The sequence below is a fragment of the Varanus komodoensis genome, unplaced genomic scaffold (assembly GCF_004798865.1).
Source record: "Varanus komodoensis strain SLA01 unplaced genomic scaffold, ASM479886v1 scaffold137, whole genome shotgun sequence".
Classification (NCBI taxonomy): Eukaryota; Metazoa; Chordata; class Lepidosauria; order Squamata; family Varanidae; genus Varanus; species Varanus komodoensis.
Window position 1 is genome coordinate 228,704 of NW_025335397.1, and position 16,323 is coordinate 245,026.

Sequence of the window (16,323 nt, forward strand, 5' to 3'; positions counted from 1 at the left end):
TGAAGCAGAAATAGACGTTTTTCTGGAACTCCCTAGCTTTCTCCATGATCCAGTGTATGTTGGCAATTTGATCTCTAGTTCCTCTCCCTCTTCAAAATCCTGCCTGTACTTCTGGTAGTTCTCGGTCCACATACTGCTGGAGCCTAGCTTGTAGGATTTTGAGCATAACTTTGCTGGCATGTGAAATGAGTGCAATGGTGCAGTAGTTTGAACATTCTTTGGCATTGCCCTTCTTTGGAATTGGAATGTAAACTGACCTTTTCCAATCCTGTGGCCACTGTTGAGTTTTCCAAGTTTGCTGGCATATTGAGTGTAGCACTTTAACTGCATCGTCTTTTAGGATTTTGAATAGCTCAGCTGGAATACTGTTGCCTTCACTGATCTATTATACATAAACAAACAGAACATCACACAGATTAAATAAAACCTGTACATGGCTAACAGTCACCAAGCAATCTAATCCTAATTTTCCAACACACAGTATGCTATCCAATGACACCAACACCAGAAAAGCTTTAAATTTATTAATGTTCAAATCAAATTGCTGTTTCATAGAAATAATAAACAGCATCCAAAGTTGTTCAACATTTTGATCTTTCCATCTGCTCTTCTGTGATGAACACATTCCATTATTCACTGAAGTGATGTACCATATCTGATCAATACATTCTTTGATAGAAGGAGTAATGGGTAATCTCCATTTAGTAGCAACAACTAATTTACCATCAGTAAGAAGATTTTCTACCAATTCCATATGCTTACTTTTAACAACATCTTTAAGATTTTCATGCAAAACATACATACATAGACTTCATAGGAAAGGAATATCCAATCATACAATTCATATTGGTTATAGCTTTCCCCCCAAAGTTGTAATCCCTTTAGAAGTCCACCATAAATGGAAAAAAAATCTGCATCGGTTTCCCCACAATTCCAACAAGTGCTGCTAACATTGGAAAATGAAAATTTTGCAACCACAACACCACTAATTTAGACCATTTTTAATGTCTTCCTCAGTTGCTGACATAAGTAGAACATAATTAGCATGGAAAAGTCCGTCAATGGTTGGATTAATATGTACAGCCAAATATTTAAAGGATGCATTTGTCCAACATCTGCATACAAACTTATTCCCACCTTATTTCCATAAATCTCCTTATCCAGTGTTGCCAAAGGTTCTGTACAGCTTATAATGGGCAACCCTGCCTTGAACCACATTTTCACTTGAAAATTCTGATTTTTGTCCATTAACCATTATCTTGACTCTAGGGTTTACAGAAAGTGTTCTTATGAGTTTTAAAAAGTTGCCACCAAAATCAAATGTTTCTAAAGTCTGAACTAGAAATTCCCACTCAATGCTATTAAATGCTTTCTCTGCAGCTAAAAGTATTAATGTTACACATTATCATTATGGCAAATATTAATAATATCTATCACTCTGATTTCTTTTAATCATATCTATTGCTCCTCTTGCATTGTTTGTTAGGGAGCAACCACAGATAATTATTAATATACCCAGATAGATTAATATACCCAGATTCAATCTTTTAACCCACAACATTGTCAAGATTTCTAATATTGATTCAATAATGCTAAGGGTAATAGGATGCTGGCACTGAGGGATCCTATTCTGGAATTAACACTATCCTACATTATTCCAAGGTCTAGGCAGTATACCCACATTCATTAAATAACACTGTTGAATATACTGCTACCATGTCTAAGTTGGTTTCTTAATATTGCTTGAACAGTTTCCTTATGACTTGGCAGATAGTTGTGTCAATGCCCTAGTACACTTGTTGATTATGGAAATAGATCAAGTCATTAAGACAACCACTCCCAAGTGCCCTTTCCCACCCCTTAAGGATCTTTTGGCTTATTAGTTTTCTAGAAATTGTATAGCAATGGCTTGGGAAAAATCTCGGGATGTCTACAGCTGAACTATAAAATTCAGGATAATTCAGGAAAATCAGTTGTAGATTCAAGCTCTCCTTTTGGCAGAGATGAAGGCAAAGAGAAATTCCCCACGAGCATGAACTCTTGAGCCAGCTGTTTCATATTATCACAAAGCTGTTTTGGATTTTTAGACAGATCAGTTCCTTGAACAAACTATGGTGACTCTTTATTCTAGGCATATCAAGGGAAAAAAAACACTCTTACCAGCACTGATTAGCTGCCATATTTGAGTACAATATTTGTTGTTCCATGGTCAATATTGTTGCCAATATTGCTTGAATGTTTAAGTTCTTATGGTGGACACTGACTGGTAATTTGGAGTATTAAAAAAATTAGAAGATAATCTCAAGTGCCTGAAAATGCTTCATTCAGCATTTCAGAAAAATATTTCCTTCCACGGGGCCTGTAAACAAAATGTGTAAAACGTTATTCATATTTTAAAACTACACTAAAATCTGTAGGAATAAACACGTAGTTACTGAATTCAAAGTTCGTTTCAAAGTTCCTATCCATGACCATTTAATTTTTATATATGATATTCATTCTTTTTAATGAAACTACAAGCATATATAAATACCTCGCCTAAATGACTATTCACCCAAAGGCTTTTGATTAGTGAAACTTACAGTTCTATCAAAGATCGATGTAATGCAATCTGTCTTTGTTCATTATTAAAACAAACTGTTTGAATGTAAAAAAAAAATATATAATGTCATTATCACATACACCCCTACAAAAGCATTCTTACCAATTATTTATATTTCACCAATGTCCTTTTATCCATAAAGTTGCATCAGAAATCTGAAATATTTATTTATTCATTTATTTTACATTTCTGTCCTAGTTTTCCACTAAATGGTGCACAAGAAAGCTATAAAATATGAAGTAAGGTATAAGTAACCTTACAATGGAAAACAAAGCAAGCAGTTAAAACATGAGTAAAATTGATAAAAAAACAATTGGACAAATTGTGTTATTTTCAGTAGGCACATAATCAGCTTATAAGGCTAAAGATCTGTCTGAACAAAAATATCTCTGTTGTGTTACCTGGTTGTGTAAGAGCATCCATGAATAAGGCAGGGCAATTGTGCGATAAAAGTCAAAATAAGAAGGGAACCTTTTTGGAATAGAGAAATCAGAATAGCACTGCATTCTTTGATTTCTAAAACCAGGTTTGTAAAAACATAAATATACATACACTTTTATTTATTTATTCATCTATTTTATTTATTTATTCAAAAGGTTAAGACCTTTTTATTTAATCAATATTTTAATAAGTTTTAATATTGAATTTTATTACCATATTTTAATTTGCAGCCAGAGTGGGTTGTCAGTTTATTGTTTAAGTACCTCGGAATTTTATTTGTTTAAGCCATCCTGAGGATCTTGCAAAGGACGGCATAAAAATATCTCAAATAAATAAATAAATATTTGTTACATAGCCAAAGCTCAGGTAGAACCATAAAATGTAACATGATAAAATACAACACAATTGTGAACACAATACAATTGTGAACTGTATTGTAAAATAAGAAAATATTTTATTTAAAATACTGAAATACTGATGTTGAATGAAGTGCAAGATAATTTAACACATCAAACCCTGTTGTACACTGTCCAGAGAGCTTTTCACTGAATGAATGGTATGTAAAAGCATTAAATTATTTATTTAAATAAAGAGACAGTAATAAAATAAGTACTTTTTAGACCCCCTCTAGCAAAAATTGATTAAAAGTTGCCCCTTCCATGGAATCAACTGACATTGCCAGTGTGGTCCTAAACATGTATATTCAAAGCAATCGCAAGTTTAATCTGATGAACCTGACTGGCAATGCTCACTTTATTTATTTATTTATTTATTTATTTATTTAATTTATTAGAACATTTCTATGCCGCCCCTTGCTGAAGCCTCGGGGCGGCTTACAACACAATAAAATACAATAAAATACAAAAATAACAATATAAAATTAAAATTAACAATATAAAATAAATAAAAAATATAAAAGAAGTCGCCCTGGCCAGATAAATAAGCAAATATTGTTAACAATTAAAATGAAGTTTAAATAAAAAGGTCTTCACCTGGCGCCGAAAGACAAATAACGACGATTATTTATAAACTATATTTATATCACACTTTTATTCTTCCATCAAGGAAACTGAGGTAGCTGGCTTAATTTTCCTCCTCTCTTCATTTTATCCTTACAACCACCCTGCAGAGAAGGTGAGGCTAAGAGTCAGTAACTGACACTGAAGCCCATTAGCTTTATGGTCTGGCTTCTTTTCTACATTCTCTTCTACATTATGTGGGAACTGCTAGAACTCTTCTCTCTGTTCTTGTGCGTAAACCTTCATCCACTGCTGCTAGCAAGTCCACTTCTCCCTCCCAAGAAGGATTCAGTTTCTAATAAAATGCTTCATGCTGCGCCCAGAATCATCCTCCCAGCTCTTGCGAAGTATGACCCATCTTTGCCAGCAGCCCTCCCTCCAAACTGCACAGCCTCTGGTCCCGGAATCCGCATCATTCACGTCAGCACCACCTCGGTAGCCAGTTGTTCCCCTGCAGCATTTTTCTTTCCCTGTGATTCCTCTTGTAAGAACTGGGAGGATGGATGAGAAGGCTATCTGGGCCCCGAGGTTCTTGAGTTTCCTTCCCAGAGGTTCAAAAGCTGATGTGAGTGCTCTGTAGCCCTTCCCATTTGGATTAGAAGAAAGAGATCGGCATCCCCGGCTTTCCTCAGCGCGGCCTTCTCCATCTTGGCTTCAAGCTGCTGTTGCTGTTCCATCCCTGGTGCTTCCTGGTGCTTTTGCAGTTTTGTCCAAGAACTCTTCACTTTCCCTTCCTCCCTGGAGGGCACTGCTCAAGCACTCTCACTTTTCTTCCACTAGTGCTACCAGCTTGCATTTGTTGTAGGTGTTGGCCTTGAGGAAGATCACAAACATTGCATGTTCATTGCAGGGGGCTACCGCTGGAGAGTCCTTTCCATCCCTTGCCGCCTCTACAAGATGGGGGAGAGAAATGGAGATGTATTGATTTTTGTGCACTGTTACATAGAAACATGGAAACAGAGCAAGTCAGAAGGGGTCTCCCGGGCCATCTAGTCTGACCTCCAGCACCAGCCGGCTCCGCTCACGACATGCCCACCATGTGGACGTCCAGCCTATCCTTGAACACCCGCACATCTCCCTGCATCTGGCAGCCTTTCCTGCAAACAAGGCAACATTTTTTGTAACACATCGACTTGAAGCAGGAAACCAATTTGAACCCTTGCAGTTCTTTTGCGCAGGTAGTGCTATTCACAAGGTGACAACGTGCAAAATTCTTTTTTATTTTATAAATTAAATTTTCATCTAAAATACAACCAAAAATACAACTGAAATCGAAGCATGCAAAATTAAAAATATGATTAAAATAATCCTTAAAAATATGATGCCCCCCTGCCAGAACCATAGGCTACATTACAGATAGAAAAACTCATTCAAATACTCTTTCCTCCTTCCAAAACTGCAATGATTCTTTGATGGTTCAAATCCTTTCCCTTTTTAAAATGAATAAGTATGCCCCAAATCTCATTAATCTTATGCCCTTTTCTCACTTTAACATCAGAAGTTAATTTATCATTGATAGTTGTAGTCCAAACTTCTCTATACTGATCACGCAATTGGTAATCATATTTTACTTTCCAGTTCTTAACTATAATTAATCTAGAAGCACAAAGTTCTACAATGAGGGCTAACTCATTAGGCCAGATTTCTAAGATAGGCACTTCAGTCCCCAAGCCTGTGGGAGCCCGGTACTTCAATCTAAGCCCATTTTGGCTAATGGAAATCAAAAGGATGATCCAGACTTAGCTATATTTGGAGCAGGCGTATTGAAAACAATGAGGCTTCAGCTCATCGTGACTAATCCAAGTCTCACTGATTTTAAAGGGTTTACTCTGAGTTTCACTAGGTCTGCTCTGGACCCAACCCATAACATACCCTGCCTTATGTTTTGATCACACTGTGATTATTTGAAATCGCTACAGTTAGTTATGTGATATGAAAAATAACACCATGGAGGAATATTCAAAATAATAAAAGCAAGCTATAAAAGATTCAGAATGCAATTACGAAGCTAACTAACCCAAGAATTAAGGAGAATCCAAATTCTGGCAATTACACTGCTTGCCACAAGATGGCGCTGCCTACTTAAAATAAAAATGTTCCTTTCTGGCGAAGATCAAAGCTCCTCCCAGCAATGTGCTGATTAAGGGGACCGGGTGAACCTTTCCGGAGGATGGCGTGGAGGATGGCGTGGAGGCTGTAGCATGACCACTGGCCATTTCGTTTCTTTCCGGACGGATTTAATTTCTTTTGCACGAAAGCAGGAGTGCAACCAGAGGTCACCATGGCTGTTTTGCACCAGTGCCCCCTGGCGAAGAGCTGGATGCTGTGGCTGGTGCTGCTCCACGCAGCCTGGGCACTGGGGAGCGGCCAGCTCCACTATTCTGTGCCGGAGGAGTCCCAGCACGGCGCCTTTGTGGGCCGCATCGCCCAGGACCTGGGCCTGGAGCTGGAGGAGCTCACGTCCCACGCGTTCCGGATGGTGTCACAAGGCCATGGAGACTACTTCAAGGTGAATGTACAGAATGGGATTCTATTTGTGAATTCCCGGATAGACCGGGAGGAGCTGTGTGGCAAGACTACTGTCTGTGCGATTCATCTGGAGGTGTTCCTGGACCAACCCATGAGAGTCTTCCATGTTGAGGTAGAGATCAAGGACATCAATGACAATGCTCCTGCATTCAGAGCAGCTGAGCAGAAGTTGACTGTTTATGAGTCTACTCTTCCAGAGACATCCTTTCCACTGGAGGGAGCCTTTGATGATGACATAGGTGCAAACACTGACCTCAGCTACAAAATCAGCCCAAACGAATATTTCTCCTTGCATGTTCAGAACAACGAGAAGCATGGTGAGTCTTTATTTCTTGTGTTAAGGAGACCTCTTGATAGAGAGGTAACCCACATGTATCACCTCTTACTTACAGCCACAGATGCAGGCAAACCAGAGCAAACCGGCACTGCAGAGCTGATCATCAGTGTGCTGGATGCGAATGACAATGCCCCAGTTTTTAATCAGTCAGTGTATAAAGTAAAAGTCTCTGAAAACGAGAAAAAAGGAACGTTAATCATCAGTCTCAGTGCAACAGATCTTGATGAGGGAATTAACAAAGACATCGCATATTCAATTCAAAGTGTTAATCCAAGCAGTTTAGGTGCATTGTTTCACTTGGATGCAAACAGTGGACAGATCAGATTAAATGGTGAACTTGATTTTGAAAGCATTAAGCTAGGAGAAATTGGGGTGGAGGCAACTGACAAAGGTACACCACCAATGAAAGGGCACTGCAAAGTCCTTGTTGAGGTCTTGGATGTGAATGACAATGCTCCGGAGGTGTCTGTCTCCTCCCTGTCGGTGCCGGTGCCAGAGGACTCCCCGCCAGGGACAGTGGTGGCCCTGATCAGCGTCTCAGACAGAGACTTTGGTGCCAACGGGCAGGTGAGCTGCTCCCTGTGGCCTCCAGGACTGCCTTTCCAGCTAGTCTCCAACTTCAGGAATTATTATTCCCTGGTGCTGGCTGAGCCCCTGGACCGGGAGCGGGTGGCGGAGTATGAGGTGGCAGTGATGGCACAAGACCAAGGGGCCCCGTCACTGTCCGCGAGCAGCAGCCTAGCCGTGCCCATCAGCGACGTCAACGACAACGCCCCGGCCTTTGCCCAGCCCTCCTACGCGGTCTTCGTGCGGGAGAACAACCCGCCCGGCGCCCACATCTTCACGGTGTCCGCCTCGGACCCGGACCTGGCCGAGAACGCCCTGCTCAGCTACTGGATGGACGAGAAGCTCTGGCCGCTGGCCAGCTACGTCTCGGTGCACTCGGAGAGCGGGAAGCTCTACGCCCTGCAGTCTCTGGACTACGAGGAGCTGAAGCTGCTGGAGTTCCAGGTGAGCGCCAGGGACGCCGGGCTGCCCTCCCTGTGCGGCAACGTGACCATCCAGGTCTTCGTGGTGGACGAGAACGACAACGCGCCTGCCGTGATGCAGGAAGCCCCCACCTTGCTAGTCGTCCCCTTGGCAGCCGGGCACGTGGTGGGCAAAGTCCGTGCCCTGGACGCGGACTCCGGCTACAACGCCTGGCTGCGCTATGAGCTGCTCGAGGCTGCCAGTGGCCCCTGGCATGTGGGGCGGCACAGTGGGGAGATCAAAACCACACGTGCCCTGGAGGAAGCAGAGGGTGGCGGCAGCCAGAGCCTGCTTGTCTTGGTGCAGGATCACGGCGAGCTGGCTCGGTCGGCCACAGCCACGTTCAGCGTGTCCCTGGTGGCGAGGGCCCAGGCTGGCCACCCCGACGCACTGCTCCCCCGGCTGGGGGCGAACCCCAGGCCCCTGGCGGACAGTTCCCAAGTCTACCTGATCATTGCAATCTGCTCAGTGTCCAGCCTGTTCCTGCTGTCTGTGATTGCCTACGCGGCCCTGCGATGCCCATGCCGGCCCAAGGGGGGAGTCGTGTACGGCCCCGGCACTGCCACCTTGGTCTGTGCCAGCGAGGTGGGCAGCTGGTCCTACTCCAACCGCCACAGCCACCTCCTGGCAGCTGCCACTGGTGAGGCAGGGGCCAAGACCGACCTCATGGTCTTCAGCCCCAACATTCCTCTCTTCGCAGAGAACGGTGAAGTGCAGAAGGGGAACGAGCTGATTCCCAGTGCATCCGGGCAGGTGAGTTGCAGAGAGCTCTCTCTGCTTGATGTGATGCCGTTTCACCATGGTTTAGCTGCTATGGGCAAAAAAAAAATGAAATTATCTCTAACAAATGTGGCACTGGGTGACACCATTTGGGCCTATTACAATTAAAATGTAATAATTATGGATTCATCCTTGAGAACTGCCATTTGCAGACAACAAATACTACAGTCTTTTAAGGTACATGGTATGAATGTTTACACCCGTAGATCTTTTGCCTCTTAGAAGTCCAGGTATGTGGACTGTTTGCTGCTCAAATTAGAAAGCATATGGTAGGAGTATGTTTGATTCATTTGTAAAGTCATCAGTTCATTTCCAGATCTCTCAATTTTTCATAGTGTAGCACTGAGCACATTCATCTGTCATTGGACTGTAAGTACCTGATAAATCAGTTTAGAATTCTGTACATGCAGACGGTTTCTCGCTTTCGCAATATCATCAGTGAACACTTATTGCATCTGCAGCTGTCCCAGCCAAAGGTGTGATTGCTTGGAATTAGGGTGTGACCTTTGCATAATTAGGGCCAAGAGGCGCTTCTGTCTGGCCAGAGGGAAGAGGCAGTGTTCCCACCAAGACTTCCCAAAAGGTGGCATCCCAGGTGGCTTCCCTCCGCCCACGCCAGTTGTGGCTGAGAAGATAGAGCGCCATCTTTAGGGCAGGTGCTGGGGTGGGGGGGTCCCCCAAGGTGGAGCCCCTCCTGCAGCCATGGAAGGCCGTAGAGGACTGCACCCTGAGGCGGGAAAAGGCCATTCAGCTAGCAGAAGGCCTCGGCCAGCAAATGTGCCCAGGGCCAGGCCCGCCATGCACAGCCATGGTGGGATTAGCGTCTGGTTGAGTCACTCATGATGCAGCGCTGCTCTGATGCAGGATTTCATGTGTTTGTTGTGTACTTGGATGTGTGCAACCAGCCCTTTTTCAGCCCCGAACTTCCAGTGCCCCACTGTGGCTTGCCCTGGAGAATCGCCACCGTATGTTGGCGGTGGCAGATACTTCGGCGAGGTTATGTGGGGAGACTGGCAGGGAGCAATTTGGGGTGGGGAACTGGGTAGGCTAGGAATGTGCCGGACCTTTCGGTTTCTCCCTCCTCTGGATATTCCTCTCCTCAATTTCTCCACTACTTTTTTCTGCCTCAATGTAAAGGTTTCAGTTGTGGTTTTGCTTTTTGGTATTTGCTTTTATAGCTTTTTTGTCACATATAATGGTTGCCAGTCAACTTGGGCTTGAAGGTGATGTCATGTAAATTTAAATGATGATGATGATGATGATGACGACGACGACGACGATGGTGACGATGATGATTGCCTCTTTCAATTTCAAGCAATGGAATTCGTGGTAAAGGGAACGGGCAGCAATATATGGGATGCTGAAAGCATCACCAGAGGGGCACATGGTGTGAGGATTCCGGCAGAGCATGGATTTCATGCTGCGTGAGCAGCTGTAGAGGTGATAACAGTGGAGTAAATGTGGTGAAGAAACCGGAATGGGGCGCTGGTCCCCAGGTTGGGGACATGCGATGTGTGAGGCGCATCTTTGAGAGATGCCAGGACCCCACTGCCCCCGAGTCCCCCATGGGTTTGGGGGCTGCACAGGAATTTGGCCTGACTGTGGAGCAGCATTCCCAATCCGCCCTTCCCTGGGGTCTTTGATGTGGAAAGCCTGCTGCACTGGCTCCGTCACAGGTCTCCATTCCTTGTTCCTTTTGCGTCAATTTCCGCCTTCACGTAGTGTGTGCGCTGATCCTGGGCACTGAAATCATTTTCTCAGTCGGCCGTGACACAGAGAGCTGCCAGCCACCAGCACACCTTTTGGCCCACGAAAAATAGAGGTGCTCTTCCATCGCTCTCGCAGTCTCCACTCGGGTCTTGCGGGGCTTCCGCCCTCCTTGGGAGCAGGCGCGTGGGGGGCACGTGGATGTCAGCGGCAGCTTTTCGTGAGCGGTCTGCTTTTAGGGCCCACATTTGCACACTGCGAATTTAAATTATTGCATTACCTTAAAGAAGGATGGCTTTGATAAAGTTGACTTCATCAGGGGCTGCATCAAGAGCTTGCACTATAATGAACCAGTTAGTTGTTCACACGCCATGCAAGGTGTGGGTTTGTAACATGGAAGCCGCTGTGGAAGTGCCTTTAAACTTGGGAGTCAGATATTAGCCTCAGTTTGGGGCAGGGAAAGAAATCTGGCCTTGCCCCAGCCTGTAGATCTGTGAGTTTAATAATGCAAATTGATGTCAAGGGAATTATGTAGAGCCCAGCATTTCACGTGCCTGCACACAAGACGGCATGCTCAGAGGTCGCGTCAGAGACAAAGGGGATGTCCAAAGGAAACGTTCCGGGGGCCGCGCTCACCCCGTCAGTGCCTGGGGTGGGGAACTGTGCTTGCATTTTGGGAGGGGGTGCCCAGAAGCAGCTCAGTGACTGGTTAGTGGGGCGACATACCCTGCATTTCAGGGGACACGACTGAGAACCTTGTAATTATTCATATTCGTTTATTTATTTAAAGTTTTTCTATGCCGTCCCATTACTAAAAGTCTCAGGACGGCTTACAAAGAATAAAAAACCAAGAAACCTTAACAAATAATCACATATCTGTATCGGCCTAGTTGCCAAAGCATAAAGTGGTCCGTGGCCATTTAAAGAGGAAAACGAGGGCGCAGCATCTCAGGCAGGCCCTCCTCATGAGCAGCCCGACTTTGCGCATCTGCGCTTGTGAGGAAGTCGAGTCGGCACAGGTCGTGGGATTTCCTCTTGAGCAAGCAGAATTGACGCTCCACTGTTGTGCCGCTTATTTGTATATTATGTTTATGACATGCTTTTTTTCTTGCAAGGAATTCCGCTCGCATAAGCACTTCCCTCCCCTCCGTTTCCCGTCACAGCAGCCCTGTGAGGGGGGTGCGGTGAGAGCTGGCGGCTGCCCAAAGCCTCCCAGGGAGCTTCGAGCCCCCTCTCCGTGGGAAGCAGAACCCCAAACCCCGTCCTGGCTGACAGGCGGAGCGTGTGATAAAAGGGCAAGGCAGAATGCTGGTTCAGCGTGGAGCTGCACGCGTCAGGCCAGACCACAGAGCTTGAAGAACGCACGGAATTCGTGTGAGCGTGGCAGGCAGAGTGGCCGCATGTGGCGCTCGTTCCATGGCTGCCCCCCAGCACTGTAATCCCACTGAAGCAGCCGCCCCTCTTGGCTGGACTGGGGGGCGCAGGGTGGCATCCAGCCACCTCCAGCAAGGTTGTCCAGGTGCGCATCAGGTACTATTTTAGCCGTGTTCTGCCTGCCCTCTCGCAAAGGCCCAGGCTGCTGCGCAAAGAAAACAGACAGTGGCGCAAAATGAAATGCTTGGGCTGTACATACGTCTTTTTCATACGCCCACCCTAGCAGCTTCAGGGCTCGGCCGGACCTTGTGCAAAATGGCAGCAAAGACATTTCGGGAGGGGCACTGCGCTGGAGATGCCGCAGCTGGGGAGGGTGCTGGAGCCTAGAAAGAGACACAGGCAAGGAACGCCCCGCAAAGGCTCAGGCCCTGCCTCAGGGGCCTCTCTCAGGGCCTCTTCCCAGCAAAGAGGCAGCCACTGGGCACCTCTTTGACTGCACCGGGCTCTTTGACTCCCACGACTGGAACGCAACGATGGAAGGATACAGCTTGTCCAAGAAGAACAACAGGAACAGAAAGGAAGGTGGAGTCGGCCTGGATGTTAAAGAGACATATCTCTGCACAGAAATACAGGACAAGCTTAGTAGCCCCATCAAGAGCATCTGGACTAATGTAAATGGGGCAAGGAATAAAGGGAACACGGTGATTGGATCTGTCACTGACCATCCAGTCAAGGAGAAGACGAGGATGCAGGGTTTCAAGGAGGCATGATGTCATTGTTATGGGGGCAACAATTTCCCTAATATCTGTTGGGAGACAAATTCTGCCAAACATTCCCCTCCAAGCGATTCCTAGCACCAGTTGCTTATAACTGCCTCCTACAGAAGGCGGAGGAAGGAACCAAAGGAACTGGCATCTTTGACTTGATTCTAATAGGCAGGACCAAGTGGCAATTATGGGAACTCTAGGAATTAACTGAGGTTAAATGAGGAATGCTACACGCAACAAAAACCCCTTTTCAGATATGTCCATGGTAAAAACAGAGGAGAGAAATGGGGGTTCAGCTACTCAAATGCGGCAGTGCCCAATTCCTACTTTGGCTCAGCCTTCTTCCAAAAGAGGATTTCTGACCCTTCTGAAGTACAAGCTGAAGGAGCAGGATGGCGGCTCAAGACTGACAGGCCAATGGTCAAGGAGCATCTAATTGGGTCGAATGAGTTCAGAACTCCAGGGCCCGATGAACTCCATCCTGGAGTCATTAAGGAGCTGGCAGAAGAACTCTTAGAACCACTGTCTGTAATCTTTAAGAGATCACGGAGGATGGGGAAGTGCCAGATGACTGGAGAAGCGCAGATGTTGTCCCCCTCTTCGAGAAAGGAAAAAAAGAAGAACCTGGGAGCTGCAAGCCCATCAATCTGACATCAGTCCCCAAGAAAGTGCTAGCACAGTCCATTTGCAGACACCTTGAAGATAATGCAGTGACTACGAGAAGCCTGCATAGATTTATAAAGAACAAATCCTGTCACACAAATATGATTTCTTCTTTTGACCGGGTAACCTCTCTGGTGGGCTGTTGGTAATGCTGTAGACATAACGTATCTTTAGCAAAGCTTTTGACGAAGTGCCCCATGATATCCTGACCAGTAAACTAGCCAAAACTGAGATGGAACAACTAGACGGAACAACTGTCAGGTGGCTACAGAATCAGGCACAAAAGAGTGCTCATCAGTGGTACCTTCTCAAACTGGAAAGGGGTACCAGGTGGGGTACTGCAGGGTTCAGTCCTGGGCCCATTGCCCATCAAAATGTTTATTAATGATGTCGATGAGGAAGAGTAGGGAAAGCTATTTCAGATTACACAGGACTGAGTGGGGTAGCTAATATCCTGGAAAACAGAAGCAAGTTTCAAGATGATCTTGATAGGTTGGAATGCTGGGATGAAAACAACAGAGTCAAATGCCAATTTCTGCACCTCGGAAAAGGAGACCAAATGCATCATTACAAGATGGGGAATATGCGGCTCAACAGAACTGCGAGTGAGAAGGATCCTGGAATTGTTGCAGATCACAAGCTGAATAGGAGTCAAGAGTGTGATGTGGATGCAAAGAAGGCAAATGCTATTTCAGGCTGCATGAATAGAGGTACCACTTCCAAATCATGCCAAGTACTAGTTCTGCTCCAGTTCTGCTCTGGTTAGGCCCCATATGGAGTATCTAGTTCAGTTCCGGGGACCACCAGCAGCAGGAGGTGCATCTCACCAGGCTGCAGGCGGGCAGATGTGGCAGGACTTGCTACCTCAGGCCTGGGCAGTTTGTTCACACACAGCTCAGTGCCTGGAGTGAGGCCCCAGCCAGAAGGCTCAGGGGCGGATCCAGAAGCCTTCCCTGCCCCTGTGAGCCACTAGCTGTGGGAGCTAGTCTGACATTATCACAGATTAGTGGGACAGGGCAGGGAAACCTGTTAATTGCACCTGAAGAAACACTTAAGAATCTGCATTTCTTGCAAATCATCCAGGATCTTGCCTTCTGCCCACCTGGGACTCCCTGTAAGCATCTTGGAGAGCTTTGGCATGTCCACATTATGGACACTACTCACCTAAATGCAGTTGATGCTCAGGAGATCGATCACTGTGGCTGCTTCCAAAGCTGAGTTTGGGGGCAAGGCTCCATGTGTGTTTACTGGAAGTCCCAGCGAGTCCGGTCGGATTTCTTGGCCAGTAAGTGTGTGAGAGACCCCTTCTGTCTGAGGGGATCCCAGATTAGGCAGCCAATCCTAATGGCAAGAAGCTGCCCTCCCAGGAAGCACGGTGGGCTGAGTCCCACCTCCTGGGGAGCTCCACAGGCCACCTCTTCCTTCTGGACTGCTTGCTGTGCTTCCAGTGGTTCTCTGATCAAAAGCTTGGCAGGGGTGGGCTGCCTGCCATCTTCTGTGATCTGCAGAGGAGCTGTGGAGACCTTTGGCCCAGACAAAGGCTTGCTTCTGCAGCTCACTTGCCGGGATCAAGCTTGTTCCCAGCAGCTTAAGGGCTCAAGATTTTAGGATGAAGTTGGTCCGAACTTGTCAGGTGTGGATGCCTGGAGCATTTTGGAAGGGGACGCACTGCACCCTGCACAGTGCACTGCAGCCAAGCTCAGCTGAGAGGGAGCTCCCCTTCAGGCAGGTGGTGGGTGGAGAACCAAGACTGGATGCCCCCTGGATGAAGAACTCTAGTCAAAGAGATGTGGGACCGGAGTCCTGCTCAAAGCTGCGGCTCGGAAATAATTTCTCCTGGAGCAGCTGAAGGACTCATTGAAGAGGGCTGGGATCGAAGAGCCAGACCACCAAGCACCTCCCTTTGCGGAGCCCAGGCACATGCAGCAACACAAGATGGACCCCAAACCCTGTGGCACATGGGACGAGCATCCAGAACGGAGCACGCGGACTGTGCTGACCGGCAACTGAGAGTGAAGTGCTGGGGCAGGAAGTTCCCACCTTTCGGAAAAGCGCGGCCTGGAAATAAATACAGGCAAGCGGGGCCCATGAGAAGCCACTAGGCCCCGCTCTCTACCTGGCCTGCTGCGCACATGAAGCCTCTGAAGGAGCCGCTGATTTGGTTACGCTAAAATCTTGAAAACTCCACCAGGGCTGTGGTGGGAAGGGAGCAAAGGAAACTCCATGAAAATGGCAAGGTTTGCTCAACCAGTGCTCCTTCCCCCCGGTCTCCATAGTGCCCGCAGACCGGGCGTTAGTCCCATGCGAGCACGAAAAACAGTGCAATTGACGAGCGTCCTGGGAAAGGGGAGCTTCTCGGCAGCCGCTTGCACCCATCTGCAAATATAGAGTTGGCTATGGAAGGTCGTGTGACTCTGGACTAGGCTTCCCCAAGGAGAGGAGAGCAGGCGTGGTCCAGTTAGCCGGGCTAGGCTGAGTCGGACGACCCGGGTGAGGGCAAGCTGCGGGGAGACCTGGAGGCCAGCCAGGTGGCCAGCAGGACATGTGGCCCCCGGAGCACTGCTGCGTGCTCTCCGCAGCCCCCGCCCGGGCCAGCCAGCCCCTGCCACGCCGATCGCTGGAGGAGCCCTGGAACAGGTGCCCGCCAGGCCGTGCTCCGGAGCCAGCCTGTCCAGAGGGGAGGCGAGGCGATGGCGCCCCCAGGCAAGCCCGGTTCCGACCCGATCTGTGCGGGCGCCGATGCAGCCGAGCGCTTCATGGGCCGGGCTGCGGCGGGCGCGGGCGCGGCAGGGGACGGCCGAGCAGGGGCCGCGTCCTCGTCCCTCGGGCGCGTGTCTGACGGCGACCGCGGCGGGGCGCGCCGATCGATCCGGCTGCAGGTACGTGCCGCCCGGCACACACAGCCCCGCCCGCCCCGGCGATCGGCGAGGCGAGGCGGGGCTGGGCGTCGCCCTGCGCGGGGCGGGCGGGAGGCGCTGCGTGCCGGACCGGGCGGGGCGGCGGCGGCGGCTGCCAAGGCGCTTCTCGCGAGCAGCCCCCGCCCCGCCCCGCCCCGTTCCGTCCCCGGCGGCGGGG

The 16,323-nt window shown here is 47.8% G+C and overlaps 1 protein-coding gene across 1 annotated transcript in view; it reads left to right on the forward strand.

The window, feature by feature from the left end:
- The first annotated feature begins 6,263 nt into the window (after positions 1-6,263).
- LOC123019779 (protocadherin alpha-5-like) overlaps positions 6,264-16,323 on the forward strand; it is a 10,234-nt gene continuing 174 nt past the window's right edge. The window contains 3 exon segments of the mRNA XM_044422844.1: positions 6,264-6,417; positions 6,420-8,710; positions 15,828-16,127. Of these exon segments, the coding sequence (XP_044278779.1) occupies positions 6,264-6,417; positions 6,420-8,710; positions 15,828-16,127 (2,745 nt within the window).